Source organism: Pristis pectinata, chromosome 2 (assembly GCF_009764475.1).
Source record: "Pristis pectinata isolate sPriPec2 chromosome 2, sPriPec2.1.pri, whole genome shotgun sequence".
NCBI lineage: Eukaryota > Metazoa > Chordata > Chondrichthyes > Rhinopristiformes > Pristidae > Pristis > Pristis pectinata.
In genome coordinates, this window is record NC_067406.1 from 100,039,307 (window position 1) to 100,062,129 (window position 22,823).

The 22,823-nt window shown below is 43.3% G+C and overlaps 1 protein-coding gene across 1 annotated transcript in view; it reads left to right on the forward strand.

Moving 5' to 3' along the window:
* The first annotated feature begins 4,529 nt into the window (after positions 1 to 4,529).
* Positions 4,530 to 22,823, forward strand: part of msmo1 (methylsterol monooxygenase 1) — a 45,693-nt gene continuing 27,399 nt past the window's right edge. Inside the window, exon 1 of the mRNA XM_052043803.1 lies at positions 4,530 to 4,906. Coding sequence (XP_051899763.1) covers positions 4,655 to 4,906 — 252 coding nt within the window. The 5' untranslated portion in view covers positions 4,530 to 4,654. The remainder of the gene's footprint in view (positions 4,907 to 22,823) is intronic.

Below are 22,823 nucleotides of genomic sequence, written 5' to 3' on the forward strand. Positions count from 1 at the left end.
ACCCAGGACTCAACACCTCCCTTTGCAACTGGATCCTGGACTTCCTGACCACAGACCGCAATCAGTAAGGATAGGGAGCAACACCTCCACCATGATTATTCTCAATGTTGGTGCCCCACAAGGCTGCGTTCTCAGACCCCTACTCTACTCCCTACACACTCATGACTGTGTGGCCAGATTCTGCTCTAACTCCATATACGTGTTTGCAGATCATACCACTGTAATGGGCCGTATTTCAAATAATGATGAGTTAGAGTACAGAAAAAAGAGAGAGCCCAGTGACATGGTGTCATGACAACAACCTTTCCCTCAATGTCAGCAAAACAAAAGAGATGGTCATTGACTTCAGGAAGGACGGCAGCACACATGCTTCTGTTTACATCAATGGTACTGAGTCCAAGAGGGTTGAGAGCTCCTGATTCCCAGGAGTGAGCGTCACTAATAGCCTGTCCTAATCCAACCATATCAATGCCATGGCCAAGAAGGCTCACCTGTGCTTCTACTTTCTCAGGAGGCTAAAGAAATTTGGCATGTCCCCTTTGACACTCACCAATTTTTATCAATGCACCATAGAAAGCATCCTATCTGGATGCATCACGGTTTGGTATGGCAACTGCTTTGCCCGGGACAAGAAACTATAGATAGGACACAGCTCAGCACATCACGGAAACCAGCCTCCCCTCCATGGACTCTGTGTCTACACTTCTCTCTGCCTCGTTAAAGCAGCCAGCATATTCAAAGACCCCCACCCACCCTGGATATTCTCTCTCTTTCTCCCCCCCCCCCCCCCCATTGGGCAGAAGATACAAAAGCCTGAAAGCACGTACCACCAGGTTCAAGGACAGCTTCCATCCTGCTGTCATGAGAATATTGAATGGTTCCCTAGTATGATAAGATGGACTCTTGACCTCACAATCTACCTCATTATGACCTTGCACCTTATTGTCTACCTGCACTGCACTTTCTCTGTAACTGTAAACTTTAGTTTGCAGAGAAACACAACAGACTGCAGATGCTGGAATCTGGAGCAACAAGCAATCTGTTGGGGGAACTCAGCGGGTCCAGCAGCCTCTGTGGGAGGAAAGAAATTGTCAACATTTCGGGTCAAAACCCTGCATCAGGTCTGAGAGTGGAGAGGCAAGATGGCCAGCTTTGAGAAGAGAAGGGGAGTGGCAAGAAAGGATTCCGAGGCGATTGGTGGACTGAGGAGGAGTGTAAGATGATGGGCAGGTAGGGGAGATGAGTGGAACTGGAAGACTGGCAGGTGAATGATAGATGGAGAAAGACAGAGAAAGGAAAAAGAAAAAAAACAACAAATGGAGCAAGGTTGGGGGAGGGGAGTGTGAAGATAAGAGACCGCTGCTGGAGGGAGATGAGCAGGAACACAAAGCACGACCAGAACTGGATTTGGATGAGTAAAGGAGGTAAGAATGGGAACCATTAGAGGAGAAGGAAGAGGTGAATGACAGTTGGTACCTGATTTGGGGGGGGGGGGGGGGGGAACCAGTATGTGAACTGGTTGGATGGAGCCAGGAGGAGTAAGGGGACAAAGATGGGTGGGGGGTGGAGGTGGGAGAGAACTGAAGGATCAGAAGGAGGGTGGGGGGAATGGAGGGGAAAAAAGAGGGGCGTTTACCTAAAATTGGAAAACTCAATATCCATGTCATTGGGTTGTCGACTTACCCAGGCAGAATACAAGGTGTTACTCCAGTTTGTGTTAAGCTTCACCCTGGTAGTAGAGAAGACCAAGGATGAACAGGTCGGTGTGGGAATGGGAAGGGGAGTTGAAATGATCTGCAACTGGGAGCTCGGGATGGCCATTGCGGACTGAGCATGGGTATTCTGCGAAATGGTTGCTGAGTCTGCACTTGGTCTCGCCGATATAGAAGAGGTTACATCAGGAGCACCGACTGCAGTAAGACAAGGATGGAGGAGATGCATGTGAACCTTTGCCTCACTTGGAAGGACTGTTTAGGTCCCTGGATAGTTGTGAGGGAGGAGTTGTAAGGAAAAGTTTTCATATACTGTGAGGGCAGGGGAAAGTGCCACAAGTAAGGGGAGGATGGGTGTGGAGTGATGAGCGGACCGGGGCACTCAGATGGAGTGGTCTCTGCGGAAGGCAGAAAGAGGTGGGGAGGAGAAGATGTGGCTGGTGGTGGGATCTTATTACATCTGGCGGAAATGATGAAGGATGATGCTCTCAATGTAGATGCTCATAGGGTGAAAGGTAAGGACCAGGGGAACTCCCTCCTGTCTGGTAGGAGGTGGGGTGAGAGCAGAAATACGAGAAACAGAGGAGATGTGAGATCGGGCTCCATCAACCACAGCAGAAGAGAACCCTCATTTCCTGGAAAAGGATATTTCAGATGTCCTGGAACAGAAAGCCTCATCTTAAGAGCAGATGCCATGGAGATGGAGAAACTGGGGGAAAGGAATAGCATCTTTACCAGAGACAGTGGGAAGAGGTGTGGTCCAAGTAGTTTGGTGGGGGGGGGGGGGCTAGTGTGGGTTACCTGAAAATGGAAAATTCAATGTTCATATCATTGGGTTGTAGGCTACCCAAGTGGAATATGAAGTGCTTTTGTTCGATCGTTGTATGTACTATGCTTGGATTTCCAGAAGACATTTGATGAGATGCCACATCAAAAGTTCGCAAGATGCAGAGAGTGGTGTGTCTCATAAATCAGTGCTGGGGCCTCAACTCTTTATAATTAATGCAAATGACTTGGATGAGGGCTCTGAAGATAATGATTGCTCAGTACACTGATGACAAAAAGGTAGGTGAGAATACAATAAGGAGTGGTACACCTTAATCCCTTGAGCCTGCCACCACCATTCAATATGATCATGGATATTCTGTCCAAGGCCTCAACTCCTCCTCCTTTGTACCAGTTCCACATATTTTTGCAAATTTCCTATCCTTCAAAAATGTATCTACCTTCTCTTTAAGTGCCTCTTAAAACCCTCTGGGGTCCAATTCCAGAAATTCACCAACCTGTGTAAGAAGAAATTCCCAAGCACCTCAGTTTTAAGTGCCTGTTCCCTTATTCAAGACACTCCCACCTTTGGAAATATTTCAGCATTTACTCTGTCATGCCCCCTTTGCATCTTGTATGTTTAAATAACTTGGAAGATGTGAGGTAACTGGAAAGAGACATAGGTTAACTGAGAGGGCAAAGTTCTGGCAATGGAGAATAGCGTGGGGAAAATATGAAATTATCCATCTTGGCAGGAAAAAAGATGAAGCAAATTATTTATATAGTGAGAATTTGCAGGGCTCCGAAATGCAGATGATCTAAATGTTGGAGTGCCTGTTTCACAAAAAAGTAATATGCAGGGGATGCAAGTCATTAGCAAAGCTAACAGAATGTGATAATTTATGTTGAGGGAAATTGAAGCAGTAAGGATATGTTTCAGTTATACAGAGCACCAGTGAGATCATATCCTGTGTACTAGGCATGGCATTGTTCTCCTTATTTAAGGAAGGATATTATTGTATTAGAATCAGCACAGAGGATTTACTAGACTAACATCTAGAATTGGTGGGTTGTCTTATGAGGAAAGGTTGGACAAACTAGGCTTGCATTTGCTAAATTTAGATGATTAAAAGGTGACTGATCAAAATACTTATGATCCTGAGGGGATTTGATAGAATGGTTATAGCAAGGCTATTTCATCTAGGTACATTGCAGCCTTTGTGTCTTAATATTGAATTCACCAATTTTAGATAACCAACCTTTTTGTGTTGGAACTGGCCGGTTCTGACGTAAGGTCATCCACCTGTGACATTACTCTCTATGGCTATTTTCCATTTTTTTATTCACACTTCCAATAATTGTATATTTCACAGTTCCAACGCTTGCTTTCATTTTCTTTCTCTCTCTCACCAGATGAAGGATTGTTGCCCCAATATATTAATTCTGTTTCTCTTTCCACAGGTGCCAGCAGTCCTGCTGAAGATTTACAGCATTTTGTTTTTGTTTGTTTATAGCTCAATTAATCATCTTTAAAATCTGAACTAGATATACGGCCGGAAAGGCTGCATAGGAGTTTGAAACCTGGGCTGGTGGCTAGAACGTGGACGCAAATCAGCCATGGCCTCATTCATAAACTGCTGAATGGATTGTTATGTTCCAAACCCAGAGGGGAATCAAGTCATCCTAGATCCCAATGGGCTGTCTAAGAACTATGGGAACCTAAGCTGATGCCTTTGAGTTAAATTCTCGATCTATACCAAAATGGGCAGATGCCAGAAATCTGACGTAAAATCAGGAATTGGTGCAAATACGTAGGAGGTCGGGCATCAGCTGTGGAAAGTGAACCTGCTGCTATCTCCAACGCGCCCCTTTGCCAAAGTAACGCCGGTCACCCCAGGCGCTGCTCAGTGCGCCTGCGCCCGCGCCCCAAGGCCTTGCTCTTTCCGCTATTGGCTGACGCCCGCGGTCTCCTTACATCGGTCCACCGAGCCGGCGAATCGCGAGCCGCCTTTCTTTCTGACGTCAGAACGGTCTTCCGCTGGCAGCCAATGAGCGACCGGTCCTGAAGTAACAGCTGATGCGGCGAAATGTAACTTAAACAACCCGAGAGGTTGGGCCGGTGCCCGGCGCAGCACCGTTGAGTTGTGCGGTGCCGGGAGCCTGGCAAAGCAGCAGCGATGAATGCCAGTGGCGGAGACATCCTGAGCTCGGCTCGTCTGGCGGTGGAATATGTGGACTCGCTGCTCCCCGAAAACCCGCTGCAGGGACCTTTCCGCAGCGCCTGGAATCACATGATGAGCCATTACACCAAGTTTCAGATCGCAACCTGGGGTTCCCTCCTCGTTCACGAACTCGTGTATTTCCTCTTCTGTTTACCTGGCTTCATCTTTCAGTTCATACCTTCTATGAAGAAGTACAAAATCCAGCAGGTAAAAGGGGCCGGTGGGGGTGGCTTGTTGCTGTTTGCCGCCGCTGCCCATCTAACAGATGGAATTTACTACCCCCGGCAGCCGTGTCCAGTTTAAAGCCATTTGTCTTCACTTTGGGACGAACCGTCCTATTCCCGAATAAAATCCAACAGTATTTGGTCTTACGGTCTATTTGTAAAGTTGTTTTAGAGTGAAATAATTGATAAATAATGTGTGGTTGCTGTGAACTTCAAGCACAGATGTTTGACGTGAGCTGAGTGCGTGGATATAGCCCGGCTTGTACTTATAAGATGCCTTTTGTTTACCCCTACACTGAGATAGTAACATGAAATGGGCACGAAATCCAAAACAAACTCCCTGCAGATGCTGGAAATCTGCCGAAGGTTTTCGACCTGAAGCAGCAACTTTTCTCTTTCGACAGATGCCGCCTGACTTGCTGAGCCTTTCCAGCATCTTTTGTTTTTGTTTAAGGTTTCGGGCATCATCGAGTTACTGAGGGGCCACCGGCTGTCAACCCACCGCCGGTCGGCTCGTCTTTGGGTTTCTGTGCCTTCCGGCTCAACGCGGAAGCCTGGAATGGTCAGAGACGGGGCCGCCACCGCTCTGTTAGTGTCTCTGACCAGCAGAGACATTTCAAAATGGTTAAAAGGCCTCTGATAGCGGCGAGCTGTCAAAGGGCCGACGGGTGTTGCAGAGACCAAGTCGCCTCTGGTACTCTTGTTCCACTTCGGTGCCGGGGATCGGGCCCTTCAGGCCTCCGCATCTGGAAGAGGTCTGTGTGGGCGTGTGGCGAGTCCGGCCCGGGACCGGCAACCTCCTGCCCAGTATATCTTTCAACGTTTATATTTTCTCCTGGGCATCATCAGCAAGGCCATCATTTTATTGCCCTTCAGTAAGGTGGTAAACAGAACAGACCTCTTCTGAACTATTGCAACTTTTGACGTGAAGGTGTTCACCCAATTGTTGAGTGTTTCTGGATTTTGACGGTGAAAAAATAATGAAATTTTTAAGTTATATAGCAAGCAACTTGTGAATGGTAGCATTCCCATGTACCTACTTTTCTTGCCCCATTAGGTGATAATAGAAGCCACAACTTTAGCAGTAACATAGAACAGTACAGCATGGGAACAGGCCCTTTGGCCCACAATGTTGTGATGAACTAATTAAACTAGTAATTAAATGCCTAAAGCAGGCCATATGCCACCTTTACCACCCTATCAACCTGTGCAACCACTTTCAGGGAGCATTGGACTTGAACCCCAAGATCCCTGTGTATATCAACACTTAAGGGTCTTGCCATTAACTGTGTACTGTCCTTTTACATCTGATCTCCCAAAGTGCAGCACCTCACACCTGGCTGGATTGAAATCCACCTGCCATTTCTCTGCCCATATCTGAAAATGATATATATTCTGCTGTATCCTTTGGCAATCTTCTACAAACACCACTAATCATGGACCTCCAGCCAGAACAAGTCCAATCAACCACTACTCATGTCTTCAATGGACAAGCCAATTCTGAATCCAAACGGCCAAGTCACCATGGATCCCATGCATCTTAATCTTCTGGATGAGCCTCCCATAAGGGACTTTGTCAGACGCCTTTACTAAAATCCATGTGGACAACATCCACAGCTCTACCTTCATCAATCACCTTCTTGAAAAACTCAGCTTGCCCTGCACAAATCCATGCTGACTGTCCCTAATTAGGCCATGGTTTTTTAAATGCTCATAAACCCTATTGCTAAGAATCCTCTCCAATAGCTCCTCTACCACTGATGCATATAGATTCCAGGATTATCCCTATTTCCCTTCTTGAACAAAGGAACAACATTAGCTACTTGACAGTCGTCTGGGACCTCACCTGTGGCTAGAAAGGACACAAAGATCTTGGTCAAGGCCCCAGCAATCTCATCTCTTGCTCTCTCAATAACCTGGGGTATATGAGGTACAGAAGCCCACACCACCAGGTTCAAGAACAGCTACTTCCCTTCAACCATTCAGTTCTTGAACCAACTGGCAAAGCCCTAAACACTACAGGTTAGAAACACTACTGTTTAGCAACACTATGACCACTTTGATCACTTTGGACTAAAATGGACTTTTTTTTTGTTCTAATTGTGTACTTTCTTGTAAAAAATTGTGTATAATTTATGTTTTTCTTGTGAATGCTGCTTATGTGGTGCTATGTGCCTCTGATGCTGCTGAAAGTAAGTTTTTCATTGCACCTGTGCATACATGTACATATGACAATAAATTTGCCTTTGACTTTGATATCCCATCAGGCCCTGGGGACATCCACCTTAATGCTCATTAAAAGATCCAACACTACCTCTTTCTTTGTCTCAAAATGCCCTGGCATATTAGCATGTTCCACACTGATCTCACTATCCTCCACTTCCTTGTCCTTGGTAAATACTGACGCAAAGTACTCATTTGGGACCTCGCCCACATCCTCCACCTCCAAGCACATGTTTCCATAGAATCATACAGTACGATACAGGCCCTTCGGCCCACCATGTTGTGCGGCTCTTCAAACCACGCCTAAGATTATCTAAGCTCTTCCTCCCACATATCCCTCTAACTTAAATTCCTCCATATGCTTATCTAACAATCTCTTGAACTTGACCAATGTATCAGCCTCCACCACCACCCCATTTCATGCACCAACCACTCTCTGGGTGAAAAACCTCCCTCTGACATCTCCCTTGAACTTCCCACCCATTACCTTAAAGCCATGCCCTCTTGTATTGAGCATTGGTGCCCTGGGAAAGAGGCACTGGCTGTCCTAGCTCCTTTAGTCTCTCCTCATAATCCATACTCTCCAATCCAGGCAGCATCCTGGTAAATCTCCTCTGCACCCTTTCCAACGCTTCCACCTCCTTCCTATAATGAGGCGACCAGAATTGGACACAGTACTCCCAAGTGTGGTTTAACCAGAATTTTGTAGAGCTGCATCATTACCTTGTGGCTCTTAAACTCAATCCCACGACTTATGAAAGCTAACATCCCATAAGCTTTCTCAACTACCCTATCCACCTGTGAGGCAACTTTCAGTGATCTGTGGATATGAACCCCCAGATCCCTCTGCTGCTCCACACTACCCAGAATCCAGCCATTAACCTTGTACTCCGCCTTGGAGTTTGTCCTTCCAAAGTGTACCACTTCAGACTTCTCCAGATCGGACTCCATCTGCCACTTCTCAGCCCAGCTCTGCATCCTATCAGTATCCCTCTGTAAGCTTCAACAGCCCTCCACACTATCCACAACACCACTGACCCTTGTGTCATCTGCAAACTTGCTAACCCACCCTTCCACCCCCTCATCCAAGTCATTAATAAATATCACGAAAAGTAGAGGTCCCAGAACCGATCCCTGTGGGACACCACTAGTCACAGCCTTCCAATCTGAATGCACTCCCTCCACCACAACCCTCTGCTTTCTACAGGCAAGCCAATTCTGAATCCACACGGCCAAGCCTCCCTGGATCCCTTGCCCTCTGACCTTCTGAAGAAGCCTACCATGTGGAACCTTGTCAAACTCCTTACTAAAATCCATGTAGATCACATCTACTGCACTACCCTCATCAATCTTCCTGGTCACCTCCTCAAAGAACCCTATCAGGCTTGAGGCAAGATCTTCCCTTCACAAATCCATGCTGTTTGTCCCTAATCAGTCCATGATTCTCTAAATGCTAATAGATCCTTTCTCTAAGAATCCTTTCCAACAGTTTGCCCACCACAGACGTAAGGCTTACTGGTCTATAATTCCCTGGACTATCCCTACTACCTTTTTAGAATATGGGGACAACATTTGCCACCCTCCAATCCTCCGGTACCATTCCCGTGGACAACGAGGAATCAAAGATCCTAGCCAACGGTTCAGCAATCTCCTCCCTCACCTCATGAATCAGCCTGGTGAATATTCCGTCATGCCCCAGGGACTTATCTGTCATAATATTTTCTAACAGCTCCAACATATCCTCTCTCTTGATATCTACGTACTCTAGAACATTAACCTTACCAACACTGTCCTCAGCGTCATCAAGCCCCCTCTTCTTGGTGAATACTGAAGAGAAGTATTCATTGAGGACCTCCCCCACTTCCACAGCTTCCAGGTACATCTTCCCACCTTTATCTTTAATTGGACCTACTTTCACTCTCATCATCCTTCTGCTCCATGTATGAGAAAAAAGCCTTGGGATTCTCCTTAACTCTACTCACCAAAGCCTTTTCATGTCCCCTCCTTGCTCTCCTCAGCCCCTTCTTAAGTTCCTTCCTTGCTACTCTATATTCCTCATGAGCCCTATCTGATCCTTGCTGCTTACACCTTATGTATGCTGCCTCCTTCTTCCTAACTAGTTGTTCCACCTCTCTTGTCACCCATGGTTCCTTCACCCTGCCATTCTTTCTCTGCCTCACTGGGACAAATTTATCCTGCAAGAGATTCCTGAACATCGACCACATCTTCATAGTACATGTCCCTTCAAAAATATCATTCCAATTTACGCTCTCAAGTTCTAGCCTTATAGCCTCATAATTTGCCTTTCCCCAATTAAATATCTTCCCGTCCTCTTTGCTCCTATCGTTGTCCTGACAATGCTAAAGGTTATGGAGCAGTGGTCGCTGTCCCCCAAGTGCTCACTCACTGATAGATCTGTCACCTGGCCTGGTTCATTACCTAAAACTAGATCTAATATGGCATTCCCTTTAGTCAGTCTGTCAGCATACTGTGACAGGAATCCGTCTTGGACACAACAAACTCTGCCCCATCTAAGCCTTTGGCACTAAGCAGGTGCCAATCAATATTTCCTCCTTTATCCTCGAGTGGTTCTGTCCTCTCCCTAGTTATCCTCTTGCTCTTGATATATGCATAAAATGCCCTGGGATTCTCTTTAATCTTACTTGCCTATTACTTCACATGGCCCCTTCTGACTCTCCTAATTCCCTTCCTGAGTTCCTTTCTAGCTTCTTTATAATCTTCAAGGGTTCCATTTGATTTTAGCTCCCTAAACCTTACATATGCTTCTTTTTTCTTCTTGACTAAATTCACCACCTCTCTCAACATCCAAGGTTCCCTTACCTTGCCAACCTTGTCCTTTCTTCTTACTGGAACATACCTGTCCTGTACTCTTTGCAGTTGGTCTTAAACACCCTCCACATGTGGAATGTGGACTTGGCCAAAAACAGCTTTTCCCAGTTAACTCTCCTGAGTTCCTGCCTAATACTCTTGTAATTTGGCCTGCTCAAATTTAATACTCTCCTGCAGGGTCCATATCTATAGCTATCTGACAACTTAAGGAGTTGTGGTCACTGTTCCCTAACTGTTCTCCCACTGAAAGGTCAGTCACCTGGCCAGGCTCGTTTCCCAACACCAGGTCCAGTATGGCCACTCCTCTAGTTGGACTATCTACAAACTGATTTAAGAAATTCTCCTGGATACACCTAACAAATTTTGCTCCATCTAAACCTTTTGCACTAAGGAGGTCCCAGTCGATATTGGGGAAGTTGAAGTTGCACATGACAACAACCATGTTGTTTTTACACCTTTCCCTAATCTGTCTGCATTTCTGTTCATCAATGTCCTGGTGACTATGGGGGGTGGGGGATGGGGGATGTTGGAGGGGGAGGGTCTGTGGTGTAATCCCATCAGGGTGATTACACCTTATTTATTCTATCCATATAGACTCAGTGGATGAGCCCTCCATTATGTCCCGTCTTAGTGCAGCTGTGATATTGTCCCTGATTAAAAGCACCCCCCCCCCACCCTTTTTACACCCCTCTGTCTTTTTCTAAAACTTAGAAACCCTGGAACATTAAGCATTCAGTCCTGTCCCTCTCTCAACCAAATCTCTGTAATAGCCACAACAGCATAGTTCCATGCACTGATCCATGCTCTAAGTTCATCACCCTTGCCCTTAATGCTCCTAGCATTAAAATAAATACTTCAGCCTGTCCATCCCACCATGTCTATTTCTCCTGCCTGTTCTTCCTTACAGACTTACTGGCCATGACATCTACCTTCCTCTTGATCCCTCCACTTTCTGAACTAGTGCTCTGGTTCCCGTCCCCCTACAAAACTAGTTTAAACCCTTTTGAGTAGCACTAGCAAACCTCCTGGCCAGGATATTGCTGAATTGTTGCCAAAGGGATCCTGACAAATTGCATCTTCTAAATGCTGTGCTTCACTGGTGGATGGAATGTCAATTCATCGGGTTATATTAACTTGTACAGAGCCTTTTCATTAAAGGAGGGCTTTTTCAAACGAATGCACAATTTATTGTGCCATAACCATGTATAAGGAGTTATATTAAGTGAGGTGACCAAAACTTGAGTAGAGCTGGATTTAAAGGTCTTAAAAAGGAAAGCTGTTTAAGAAAGACAGCATGTTAATGTTGGGAGATAATTCTGTGGATATAAAACTTGACGTAATTTTCAGAAGAGTAGCAGGTGGATAAATAACAACAGTCTGAGGCTGCAGCACTGAGGCACATCAGATAAGGCAGGGAATATGGAAGGGCATTCATTTGCAATGATTGTGGTGGAGTAAGTTTGAGAAGAACTCAGGTAAAATTCCTGCTTAAACCTGGTCAATTAGAGATTTTATTATGTAGTTAGTCCAACTATTTATATTTGGGAATAAATAAAATCAATGTGCACATTGATTTTATTTATTCACAAATATGAATAGTTAGACTAACTACATAATGGCAAGAGTTTGGTTAACAAGCACTTTGTTAAAAGACAAAAGGCAAGAATAAAGTGTTAAGCACGTAGTAATTCTTAAGTGTCTCAATGTTGTGCCACAGAGTAGAGGAAGATTGGTTTCTCCTCAGTATGAGGTGAATGAAACATTCCAACTTAACATTGGAAACACCAAATCAGACAGTTTGAAGTGGGTAGGTGTCTGCGTGATACGGTGGGCTCTAACTAATTGTTAGTTAAGTTTTTCAATCAAATACCCATTTCCAAGTGATTCAGAACCATTCTTTACATGAAGTGAAGTACTCAACAACCAGTTATTTCATTGTTTTATTTAGTTATTTGCAGTTGAATGAATCATAACCATTCTACAATGGAAACACCCAATTAGCCTGTTTGAAGCTTGGGACATGGGATAGTACGGCACATGAACAGGCTTCAACCCACAATGTCTGTGTCAACCAAATTAAACTAAACCTATCAGCTTGCACATGATTTGTATCCTTTTCATTCCCAGTCTGTTCATGTGCCAGTCTAAATGCCTCTTAAACACTGTTATCATTTCTGCCTCCACTACCATATGCCTTCATTACCACCCTATTTACTTGTGTTGCCACTTTCAGTGAGCAATGGACCTGCACCCCAAGAACCCTCTGTATATCATTGTTTCTAAGGGTCCTGCCTTTTACTGTATATTTTCCCCTTACATATGACCTCCCAAAATGCAACACCTCATACTTGCACAGATTAAATGCCATCTGCCATTCCTCTGCCCATGTGAGGATAGGTTGAGTGAGTTGGGGCTTTTCTCTTTGGCGAGGAGGATGAGAGGGGACTTGATAGAGGTGTACAAGATGATAAGAAGTGTAGATAAAGTGGACAGTCAAAGAGGTTTTCCCAGAGCGAAACACGAGGGGCATAATTTTAAGATGATTGGAGGAAGGTACAGGGGGGATGTCAGAGGTAGGTTTTTTTTTACACAGAGAGTCGTGGGTGCGTGGAACGTACTACCCGCAGGTTGTGGAGGCAGATACATTAGGGACATTTAAAAGACTCTTAGCCACATGAATGCTGGAAAATGGAGGGCTATGTGGAAGGGAAGGGTTAGATAGATCTTAGAGCAGGGTAAAATGTCGGCACATCGTGGGCTGAAGGGCCTGTACTGTGCTGTAGTGTTCTATGTTTGCAACTGATCTATATCCTGCTCTATCCTTTGACAACCTTCTTTGTTATCCACAACTCCACTGATTTTTGTGTCATTAGCAAACTTACTAATTGACCCATCTACATTTTTGTCCAAGGCACATATATATCACAAACAGCAGAGGTCCCAGCACTGATCCCTGAGGAACACCACTGGTCGCAGACCTCCAGTCAGAATAACACCCCTCCACCACTCAATTTTTTTTAAACTCCTTCCCCAAATGTAATAACTTGCAGTGTATACCTGCAGTGGATTGTGTTTCTGCTAACTCCATCCAATCAAATATAGATTCATAGTGTAATCCAGCACGAAAACAGACTCTTCAGCCAAACTGGTCTATGGCAACCAAAATGCCTACATACATCAATACTATTTGCTTGCAATGGCCCATATTTCTCCTAAATCTTTCCTATCCATGTATCTGCATAAAAGTCTTTTAAGTGTTTCAGTTGTACCTGCCTCGACCACCTCCTCTGACAGCTTGTTCCATTTACCCATCAGCCTCTGTGTGGAAAAATTTGTCCCTCAGATACTCTTTAAATCTCCCCCCATCATGTTAAACCTATCCCTTTTAGTTTTAGACTCCTCCACCCCGGAAAAAGACGGTGACTATCTATGCCCCTCATAATTCTGTACACCTGTATAAGATCATCACTTAGTTTCCTTTGCTCCAGGGAAAACAGTCCCAGCCTATCCCATCTCTCAAGGGCTCCAGTCCCGTGAATCTTTCTGCACCCTCCCTAGCTTAATCACATTCTTTAGCATGGTGACCAGAACTGCATACAATCCTCCAAGTGCTACCTAATCAATGATATGTAGAACTGGAACATGACATCCCAACTCCTATACTCAATGCCTTGGCCGATGAAGGCAAGCACACCGTCCGCCGCCTTTACCACTCTGTCTACCTGTGTTGCCACTTCCAGGGAACTATGTACTTGTACCCCTAAGTCCCATTGTTGAACAACACTCCCCAGTGCTCCACCATTCACTATGTATGTTCTGGCCTGATTTAACTTTCCAAAATGCATCACTTCACACTTGTCTGAGTTAAAATTCATCTGCTATTCCTCCGGTCACTTTCCCAGTTGATCAATATCCTTTTGTAACTTTAGACAACCTTCTTCACTGTTGACTATACCACCAAGTTTGGTGCCATCTGCAGACTTACTAATCATGCCACCTACATTCTCAGCCAAATTGTTAATATAAATGACAAAGAAAAGGAGATTCTTCACTGATATCTGGTACACTACTGGTTACAGGTCTCCAATATGAAAAGCAACCTTTCACTACCACCAAACCAATTTTGTATCCAATTTGCTATCTCACCCTGGATCCTATATATTCTAACTTTCCGGACCAGTCTACCATACGGGACCTTGCCAGGGGCCTTGCTAAAGTCTACATAGACAATGTCCACTGTCCTGCCCTTGTCAATCCCCTTGCTCACCTCCTCCTACTCCCACGATCAAAGCCATGCTGCCTATCCCTAATCAATCCTTGCCTTTCCAAATGCAAATAAATCCTGTCCCTCAGAATCCCATCCAGTAATTTTCCCACCACTTATGTAAGGCTCACTGGCCTGTAGTTCCCTGGCTTGTCCTTGCTGCCCCTCTTAAATAAAGGCACAGCAGTCTCCAGTCTTCCAGTACCTCTCCCATGGCTAATGACGATGCAAAAATCTTTGCCAGGGTCTGAGCGGTCTCCTCCCTTGCTTCCTACAATGTCCTAGGATACAGCTGGTCAGGACCCAGGCCACCTTTTATGCACTTAGGGACTACCAACACCTCCTCTCTAATGTTGATATGCTTCAGGGTAACACTGTTCTTTTCCCTGAACTCACTAGCTTCCATGTCCGTCCCAGTAAGTACAAACGAGAAGTATTCATTTAAGATGTCTCCCATCTCCTGTGGCTCCACACATAGATTACCACACAGATTCTTTAGAATACCCTCAAACTAGTATAGGCTTAGAAATTATGGCTTGGTACAAACTTCTGATGCTCAATGTGATTTATTTTCAATAAAAAAAATCAGTTATTGCAGGTTTGTGATCCTCTCCGATAAATTCCACGAATGTTCTTCAGTCTTCCTCCTGAGATCTCTGTGAACCTGATGTGTGAACAAGTGGAGCAATCTGGCTGTACCAATTGAATGCAATTTTAAAAACTAAAAACTTTAAAACATTTTTAAAAACTTTATTTACAACATGGTACAGGCCCTTCTAGCCCAATGAGTCCGTGCTGCCCATTTAAACCCATGTTAACCTACTAACCCGTACATCTTTGGAATGTGGGAGCACCCGGAGGAAACCCACGTAGACACCAGAGAACGTACAACCTCCTTACAGACAGCGACGGGAATTGAACCCCGATCGCTGGCGCTGTAATAGCGTCATGCTAACCGCTATGCTACTGTGCTGCCCCCAATGCACACCTGAAATCAAAATCTGTGATTTTGGTACCTGTGTTGCACAGTTTATTGTTACGGACTCAGTGAAAGTCCCTTTAAGATAGAGAGTGTGTGTGTATGTGTGTGTGGGGTGTGCTTACGTCAATAGAAGATAAAGGACGTAATGACGTTGTTGAAGAAGTTAGAAGAAGAAGAAAGAAGGAGAGAGAGAGAGAGAGAAGGGAGAGAGACACCAGCCTGCTTGTTTTCTCTACCGATGGATGAGAAACAATAACTGTGTTTGCTACTGAAATCCATGTATGGAAGTTGGAAGTAATCCGGTGGAGTTCACTTTGTTGCTGACCTGTAGAAGGAAACAGGTATTTGTGTGTGGACGACCACGATTCGGATGCTTTTCGGGGTGAGGAAGTCACTACTGAGTAAACGCTGGAGTGTCGTTTGGGTTCCATCATGGAACATTTGGATTTCGTATTTACTCTCCCTATGTTTCTCTACGTCTACATCTTATCTTCAGACAACGGTGGTTGTTGAAGAAGCCCTTGCTCATGTTTCACCTTATGGCTTGCGGAACTGAACTTTAAGAACCATTCCGGAACTGGGAGTTTTGGACTTTGTCACACACACACACACGACGAGTTTAGTTTTGGGGTTAAAGTTCGAGGTTTAACATTTTTGAATTCTAACATACTAACATTTTTACTTTTATTTTACGTATTATCATAAGTAGTGATTAATAAAATAGTTTTTAACACTAAATCATGCTCAGTGTGTTTCTTTTGTTGCTGGTTCGTGACAAAATTGGGGGCTCGTCTGGGATTCGTCCGGGATCCAATCCAAAGATTAACGAGTGTCGTCTGGGATCGTTCCCCAGATTAACAAGATTTGTTCGAGATTCAATCCAAAGATTTTTGAGGGAGGTCTGATAAATTCTTTTTAATTGGCTTGTGTGTGTGGAAACCAGCAGCAATGGATATTAAGGCATTTTTGGAGTCACCAACCCTACAGGGATTGGAGATGGCGAAAAAGGATGATTTGATAAAGATTGCTACAAAGCTAAACCTTACAAGAAGTAAAGCAGTCTATGAGTAAAGCAGTTATTCATAGAATGATAGTTGACTATTATTTGGAGAAGGAAGTGTTTGAGTTGAGTGAGGTAGTTGAGTTTCCTGGGAGTAAACCAGTGATTTCTGATGTGACTTTTCAACCAGTGGAGTTGGAGGATCTGGAGGAGGAAGAATTAGAACAGTTAGAAGAGTTTTCTGGGGGTGAGTCAGAGACACCTGTTAGACAGGTGCAGATAGCAAAGATGGAGTTAGAACAAACACAACTGAAGGTGGAGTTGGGACAAAAAAACATAAGAGGCCGAGCAAAAGAGATTAGAGACTGAACGAGAGATAACTCAGATGAAGTTAGAGGCTGAACGGGAACGAGAGCTAACTCAGATGAAGATAGAGGCTGATCTAGCAATGAAGCAGATGGAATTGAGGAGGATGGAGCTGGATAACGAGGAGAAAAAGAGGCAGCATGAGTTACAAATGAAGCGTAGGAGTTTGGAATCTGATTCTGATGATGGTTTTTCAGCCAGCAAGGAGGTTCGATTAGTCCCTCCTTTTGAAGAAGATCAAGTTGATCAGTATTTCCAACATTTTGAAAAGGTTGCTTGAGTTCAAACTGGCCAAGGAAAGGATGGGCTCTTATGGTACAGAGTGTGATTAAAGGTAAAGCTCAAAAAGCTTATTCTGCTTTGTCTGCTGAGGATGCAGCCGATTATACCAAGGTAAAACAAGCTATATTGAAGGCCTATGAATTGGTACCTGAAGCTTATAGACAAAAATTTAGAGATTTGAGGAAATCTGCAGATCAGACTTATATGGAATTTGCCAATGGAAAGAGAATATGTTTTGAACGATGGTACATGGCTAAAAATGTAGATGGGGATTTTGATAAATTGAAAGAATTGATACTAGTGGAAGACTTTAAAAGATGTGTTCCAGCTGAATTAACAACATATTTAAATGAAAAGGCAGTGGAAACTCTACAAGAAACTGCTAGGTTGGCAGATGATTATGCTTTAACCCATAAATCCAAATGGGGACAACCTAAAACCTTTCAAAAGAGTTACAAGGACAATCCAGGTAAACCGGAGATTAAATTGGGAGGTTATCAAAAAGGGAAGGATGAAAAGAAGCCAGGGCTGGAGAAACCTGTTGAGCGTACTTGTTATTACTGTAGGAAACCTGGCCATGTGATATCTAATTGTGCCCTTTTGAAGAAAAGGAAGGAAGCTGTGCCCAATGCTTGCTTTCAGGCAATTAAAAATCAAAAAGGTTTAGGAGATGCTGTTAAAGATCAGTCCTTGCAAGAGGGAAAAGCGGAAAAGTTGGAGGAGGTGAGAAAGGAATTCTGTTCTTATGTATCAGAGGGTTTTGTTTCACTGAATGATGAGTCACCCCAGGTGCCAGTGAAAATTCTTAGAGATACTGGGGCTAGTCAATCTCTCTTGCTGGACAGTGTTTTAAATTTTGGTGAAGAAAGTGACACTGGTGAAGTAAATCTAGTACGAGGCGTTACAGATGACACCATGTCTGTCCCTCTACACAGGGTGATTCTAAAGTCAAAGTTCGTAGAAGGACCAGTCGAGATAGGGATAAGACCTTGGTTGCCAGTGGAAGGAGTTTCTTTGTTATTGGGAAATGACCTTGCAGATGGAGAAATTGTTCCTGTGGTACGGTTAACAACCAAACCAAGGATTGATGAGTCTGAGAATGATCCAGATGTTTACCCATCATGTGCGGTGACTCGAGCTAGAGCTAAAGAATTAGCCAAGACCGACAGTATGGTGCAGTCTGATGTGGTTCCTTGTGACAGTCCTAAACAGGAAGAAAATTATGATGCCTTATCTGAGACTTTTCTGTCTTCACTGGAGGATCAACATCCTTGTAGTGAGCCTGAATTTAAAGATTTGTCTTTGTCGAGGAAGGATTTTATGGTGGAACAGACAAAGGACCCTGAGTTGACAGAATTGAAAGAAAAAGCACCCTCGTGAGGAGATTGAAAAAGTGCCAATTGGATATTATGTCAAAAATGGAGTGTTAATGAGGAAATGGAGACCTCCTCATGTTCCTGTTAATGAGGAATGGGAAGTTATTCATCAGGTTGTTGTTCCAAAAGTTTATAGGGATGAAATTTTAAACCTGGCCCATAGTATGCCTTTGGGTGGTCATTTTGGTGTGAATAAAACTGTAGGGAAGATCTTGAAACAATTCTATTGGCCTGGTTTGAGAAAAGATGTGGTGATGTTTTGTCGAACCTGTCACACATGTCAGATGGTAGGTAAACCAAATCAAAAAACCCCTGTGGCTCCGTTGAAGCCAATTCCTGCTTTTGGTGAACCCTTTTCGAAGGTGATTGTGGACTGTGTTGGCCCCTTACCAAAGTCTAAGACTGGAAATCAGTATTTGTTAACCATCATGTGTGCCACTTCTAGATTTCCAGAGGCAATACCCCTTAGAAATATTAAGGCCAAGACGGTGTCAAAGGCTCTTTTAAAATTTTTTACCTTGTTTGGTTTGCCAAAAGAAATCCAATCTGATCAAGGTAGTAATTTTATGTCAAAAATTTTTCAACAACTAGTCTATGAGCTGGGAGCAAAGCAGATTGTATCATCTGCATATCACCCAGAATCTCAAGGAGCTCTGGAGAGATTTCATTCTACTCTCAAAAATATGCTGAAGACTTATTGCTTTGAAAACACAAAGGATTGGGACGAAGGTATTCATTTACTTTTGTTTGCCGTTAGAGAATCAATCCAGGAGTCAATAGGATTTAGTCCGTTTGAGCTTGTATTTGGCCATAGGGTGAGAGGACCTTTGGAGTTGTTGAGAGAGCAATGGGTTAATGAGGAAGTGCACTTGAGTCTGTTGGACTATGTCCAAAAATTTAAAACTTGGTTGGAGAGAGTCTGCCAGCTAGCGAGAGAGAATTTGAAAACCAGCCAGATAAGAATGAAGACATATTTTGATAGACGTGCTCGGCCTAGGACATTCGCAGTGGGGTAAAAGGTGTTGGTATTTTTCCCTAGCCAAAATAATCCCTTGCAATCTCGTTTTTCTGGACCTTATGTTATTGAATCTCGAGTGACTGATCTAACATATATAATCAAAACACCAGATAGATGCAAGAAAACACAACTCTGTCATGTAAACATGCTAAAACCTTATTATGAGAGGGATTCAGTTGTGGCCTTGGTGGATGATGTAGAGGTTGTTTCTAGAATGCCTGATGTTGATGTTGAGGAAGGCCAATTTAGACCAAATATTGTTCCATCGAAACTAAAAAACCAAAATATCATGGAGAACCTTGAAACGAAGTTGGACCATTTACAAGTTTCACAAAAACAACAGATGAGAGAATTAATTTTAAAATTTAAAAATTTGTTCCCAGATGTTCCAAACAGAACATCGATAATTACCCATGATGTTGATGTTGGGGATGCAAAACCAATCAAACAACACCCATATCGAATGAATGTGGAAAAAAATAAACTTGTTGATCAGGAACTAAAGTACATGTTGGAAAATGATATTATTAGACATTCTACTTCAAATTGGAGTTCGCCCTGTGTTATTGTACCTAAACCTGATGGAACTGTTAGATTTTGCACAAATTACAGGAAAATGAATGCTGTAACAAAGTCAGATGCTTACCCTATTCCTAGGGTGGATGATTGCATAGATAGAGTGGGAAAGGCAAAATTTCTTACAAAGATTGACCTATTAAAAGGGTACTGGTGTGTTGCATTACCAGATAGAGGAAGGGAGATTTCAGCCTTTGTAACCCCTTCTGGATTGTATGAATACAATGTTTTGCCATTTGGAATGAAAAATGCTCCGGCAACATTTCAAAGAATGATTAATTCAGTGATTCATGGGTTAAAACATACAGATGCCTACATTGACAACTTAGTGACTGGGAATGATACATGGGAGGATCACATCTCTGCGTTAGAAAGGTTGTTTGAAAGACTTTCCAAGGCTAACCTTACAGTTAACTTGGCTAAAAGTGAATTTGGCCATGCCACTGTGACGTATCTTGGTTATGTTGTAGGTCAAGGCAAGCAAGCTCCTGTTCAGGCAAAAGTTCAAGCAATATCTGAGTTCCCTATTCCCACAGGTACGAGGACTGTTAGAAGATTTTTGGGAATGGTTGGATATTACCGAAAATTTTGTAAAAATTTTGCTGATATTGCTCTTCCCCTAACTAATCTTCTGAAGAAGGGAGTAAAGTTTGTTTGGACAGATTCTTGTCAAGAAGCATTTGAGAAGCTGAAAGCCATTTTATGCTACCATCCTGTGCTCAAAACACCTGACTTTGAAAAGCCATTTTCATTAGCAGTAGATGCCAGTGATGAAGCTGCAGGAGCTGTGTTATTGCAGAAGGGTGACCTTGATGATATTGACCATCCTGTAGCTTACTTTTCAAAGAAATTTAATGAGCATCAAAAGAATTATTCCACCATAGAGAAAGAATTACCGTCGCTTGTTTTAGCCTTGCAACATTTCAGTGTATATGTTTGCACCGCTCAGAAACCATTGACTGTATATAGAGATCATAACCCATTGGTGTTTCTGAGCCGAGTCAAAAACAAGAACAGAAGGCTGTTAAACTGGAGTTTAATTTTGCAAGAGTTTGATCTCATGATAACTCACATTAAAGGCAAAGATAATGTGATTGCTGATTGTCTTTCCCGATGTTAAATGGGAAACATGTATCTGTACTAATCTGATAGTCTGTAGTTGTGTAGCATGATAATTATTAACATTACTAACTGTATGCGCGGGTAAATTTTTCTTGGGAAAATTTTTTTTTAGGTGGGAGGTGTTACGGACAGTGAAAGTCCCTTTAAGATAGAGAGTGTATGTGTGTGTGGGGCGTGCTTACGTCAATAGAAGATAAAGGACGTAATGACGTTGTTGAAGAAGTTAGAAGAAGAAGAAAGAAGGAGAGAGAGAGAGAGAAGGGAGAGAGACACCAGCCTGCTTGTTTTCTCTATCGATGGATGAGAAACAATAACTGTGTTTGCTACTGAAATCCATGTATGGAAGTTGGAAGTAATCCGGTGGAGTTCACTTTGTTGCTGACCTGTAGAAGGAAACAGGTATTTGTGTGTGGACGACCACGATTCGGATGCTTTTCGGGGTGAGGAAGTCACTACTGAGTAAACGCTGGAGTGTCGTTTGGGTTCCATCATGGAACATTTGGATTTCGTATTTACTCTCTCTGTTTCTCTACGTCTACATCTTACCTTCAGACAACGGTGGTTGTTGAAGAAGCCCTTGCTCATGTTTCACCTTATGGCTTGCGGAACTGAACTTTAAGAACCATTCCGGAACTGGGAGTTTTGGACTTTGTCACACACACACACGACGAGTTTAGTTTTGGGGTTAAAGTTCGAGGTTTAACATTTTTGAATTCTAACATACTAACATTTTTACTTTTATTTTATGTATTATCATAAGTAGTGATTAATAAAATAGTTTTTAAACACTAAATCATGCTCAGTGTGTTTCTTTTGTTGCTGGTTCGTGACATTATGGATTGGTAGGCCAATCATGAAGGAGAAGGCATTCACAAGGCTTGTGAGAGCTACTTCAACATTACATAGAGGGAGCATTAGCAGATCTGGCAATAGGAACCCACATCAGAGAGGTCTTTTTCCCATTGTGTGGCTCTCCCTTTGGCACACAACTTCTCCACACCCATAACAAGCTCCAGCCACAACTACCCTCCTCCCCATAGGTCTCCAGCTTCGCCACCCTCAGCGGCTGATCATGAACTACACCCTGTGCAAGCCTATTTAGTATTGCATGATGCATTGGGTCTCATTTACTACAGAGTTTTGTAGTAGTGGGTTTTTGAATGAATTTTCACTGTCCCACTGTACTTTACCCATTTTTAGGTACATTACAATTTCTAGACCATAGACTCTTGCATCATAGAAACAGTAGTTTGGCCCAAATAGACTATATTGCACACAAATTTCCTCTTACTCCTCTTTATCAAATTCTATCAACATATCCTTCAATAAGATGGTTTCCTAGTAAATGTATCAATGATACTTACTCCACTATGTGGTAATATGTTCCACAACCTAATCCCTATTTAATATTAAAAAGAAATTCCCCCATATTCCTTTTTGAAGTTATTTGTGAATCTTGTTTTGGATTCTCCACAAGCCATCTAGACTTTGCAGTCAGCAGCAAAGAGTTGGGATTTGCCCCCATCCTCAAATTTGCACAGAGTTTTCCCTGTTCCAGTGTGACTTTGAATCAGGTGCCATCATTCTGACAAATATCAAAGGGAAATAAACTTTTCACACCATTTATTGTTGTTTTTAACCTTAGTTGAGCTTTGGACTTCATGTATATCTGCTGACCAAGACACATGGACATGAAGTTTCCACTTCTCTAACATCTCCCAATTTCATCCATGTTTCTGGATTTTGGTTATTCTGATGCATCACTGAGACTCCACACATAAAAGTAGTTTTTTTCAGTGCCATGAAGCTTATTCAGCAGTTATTATGATTGCATGCTGCTT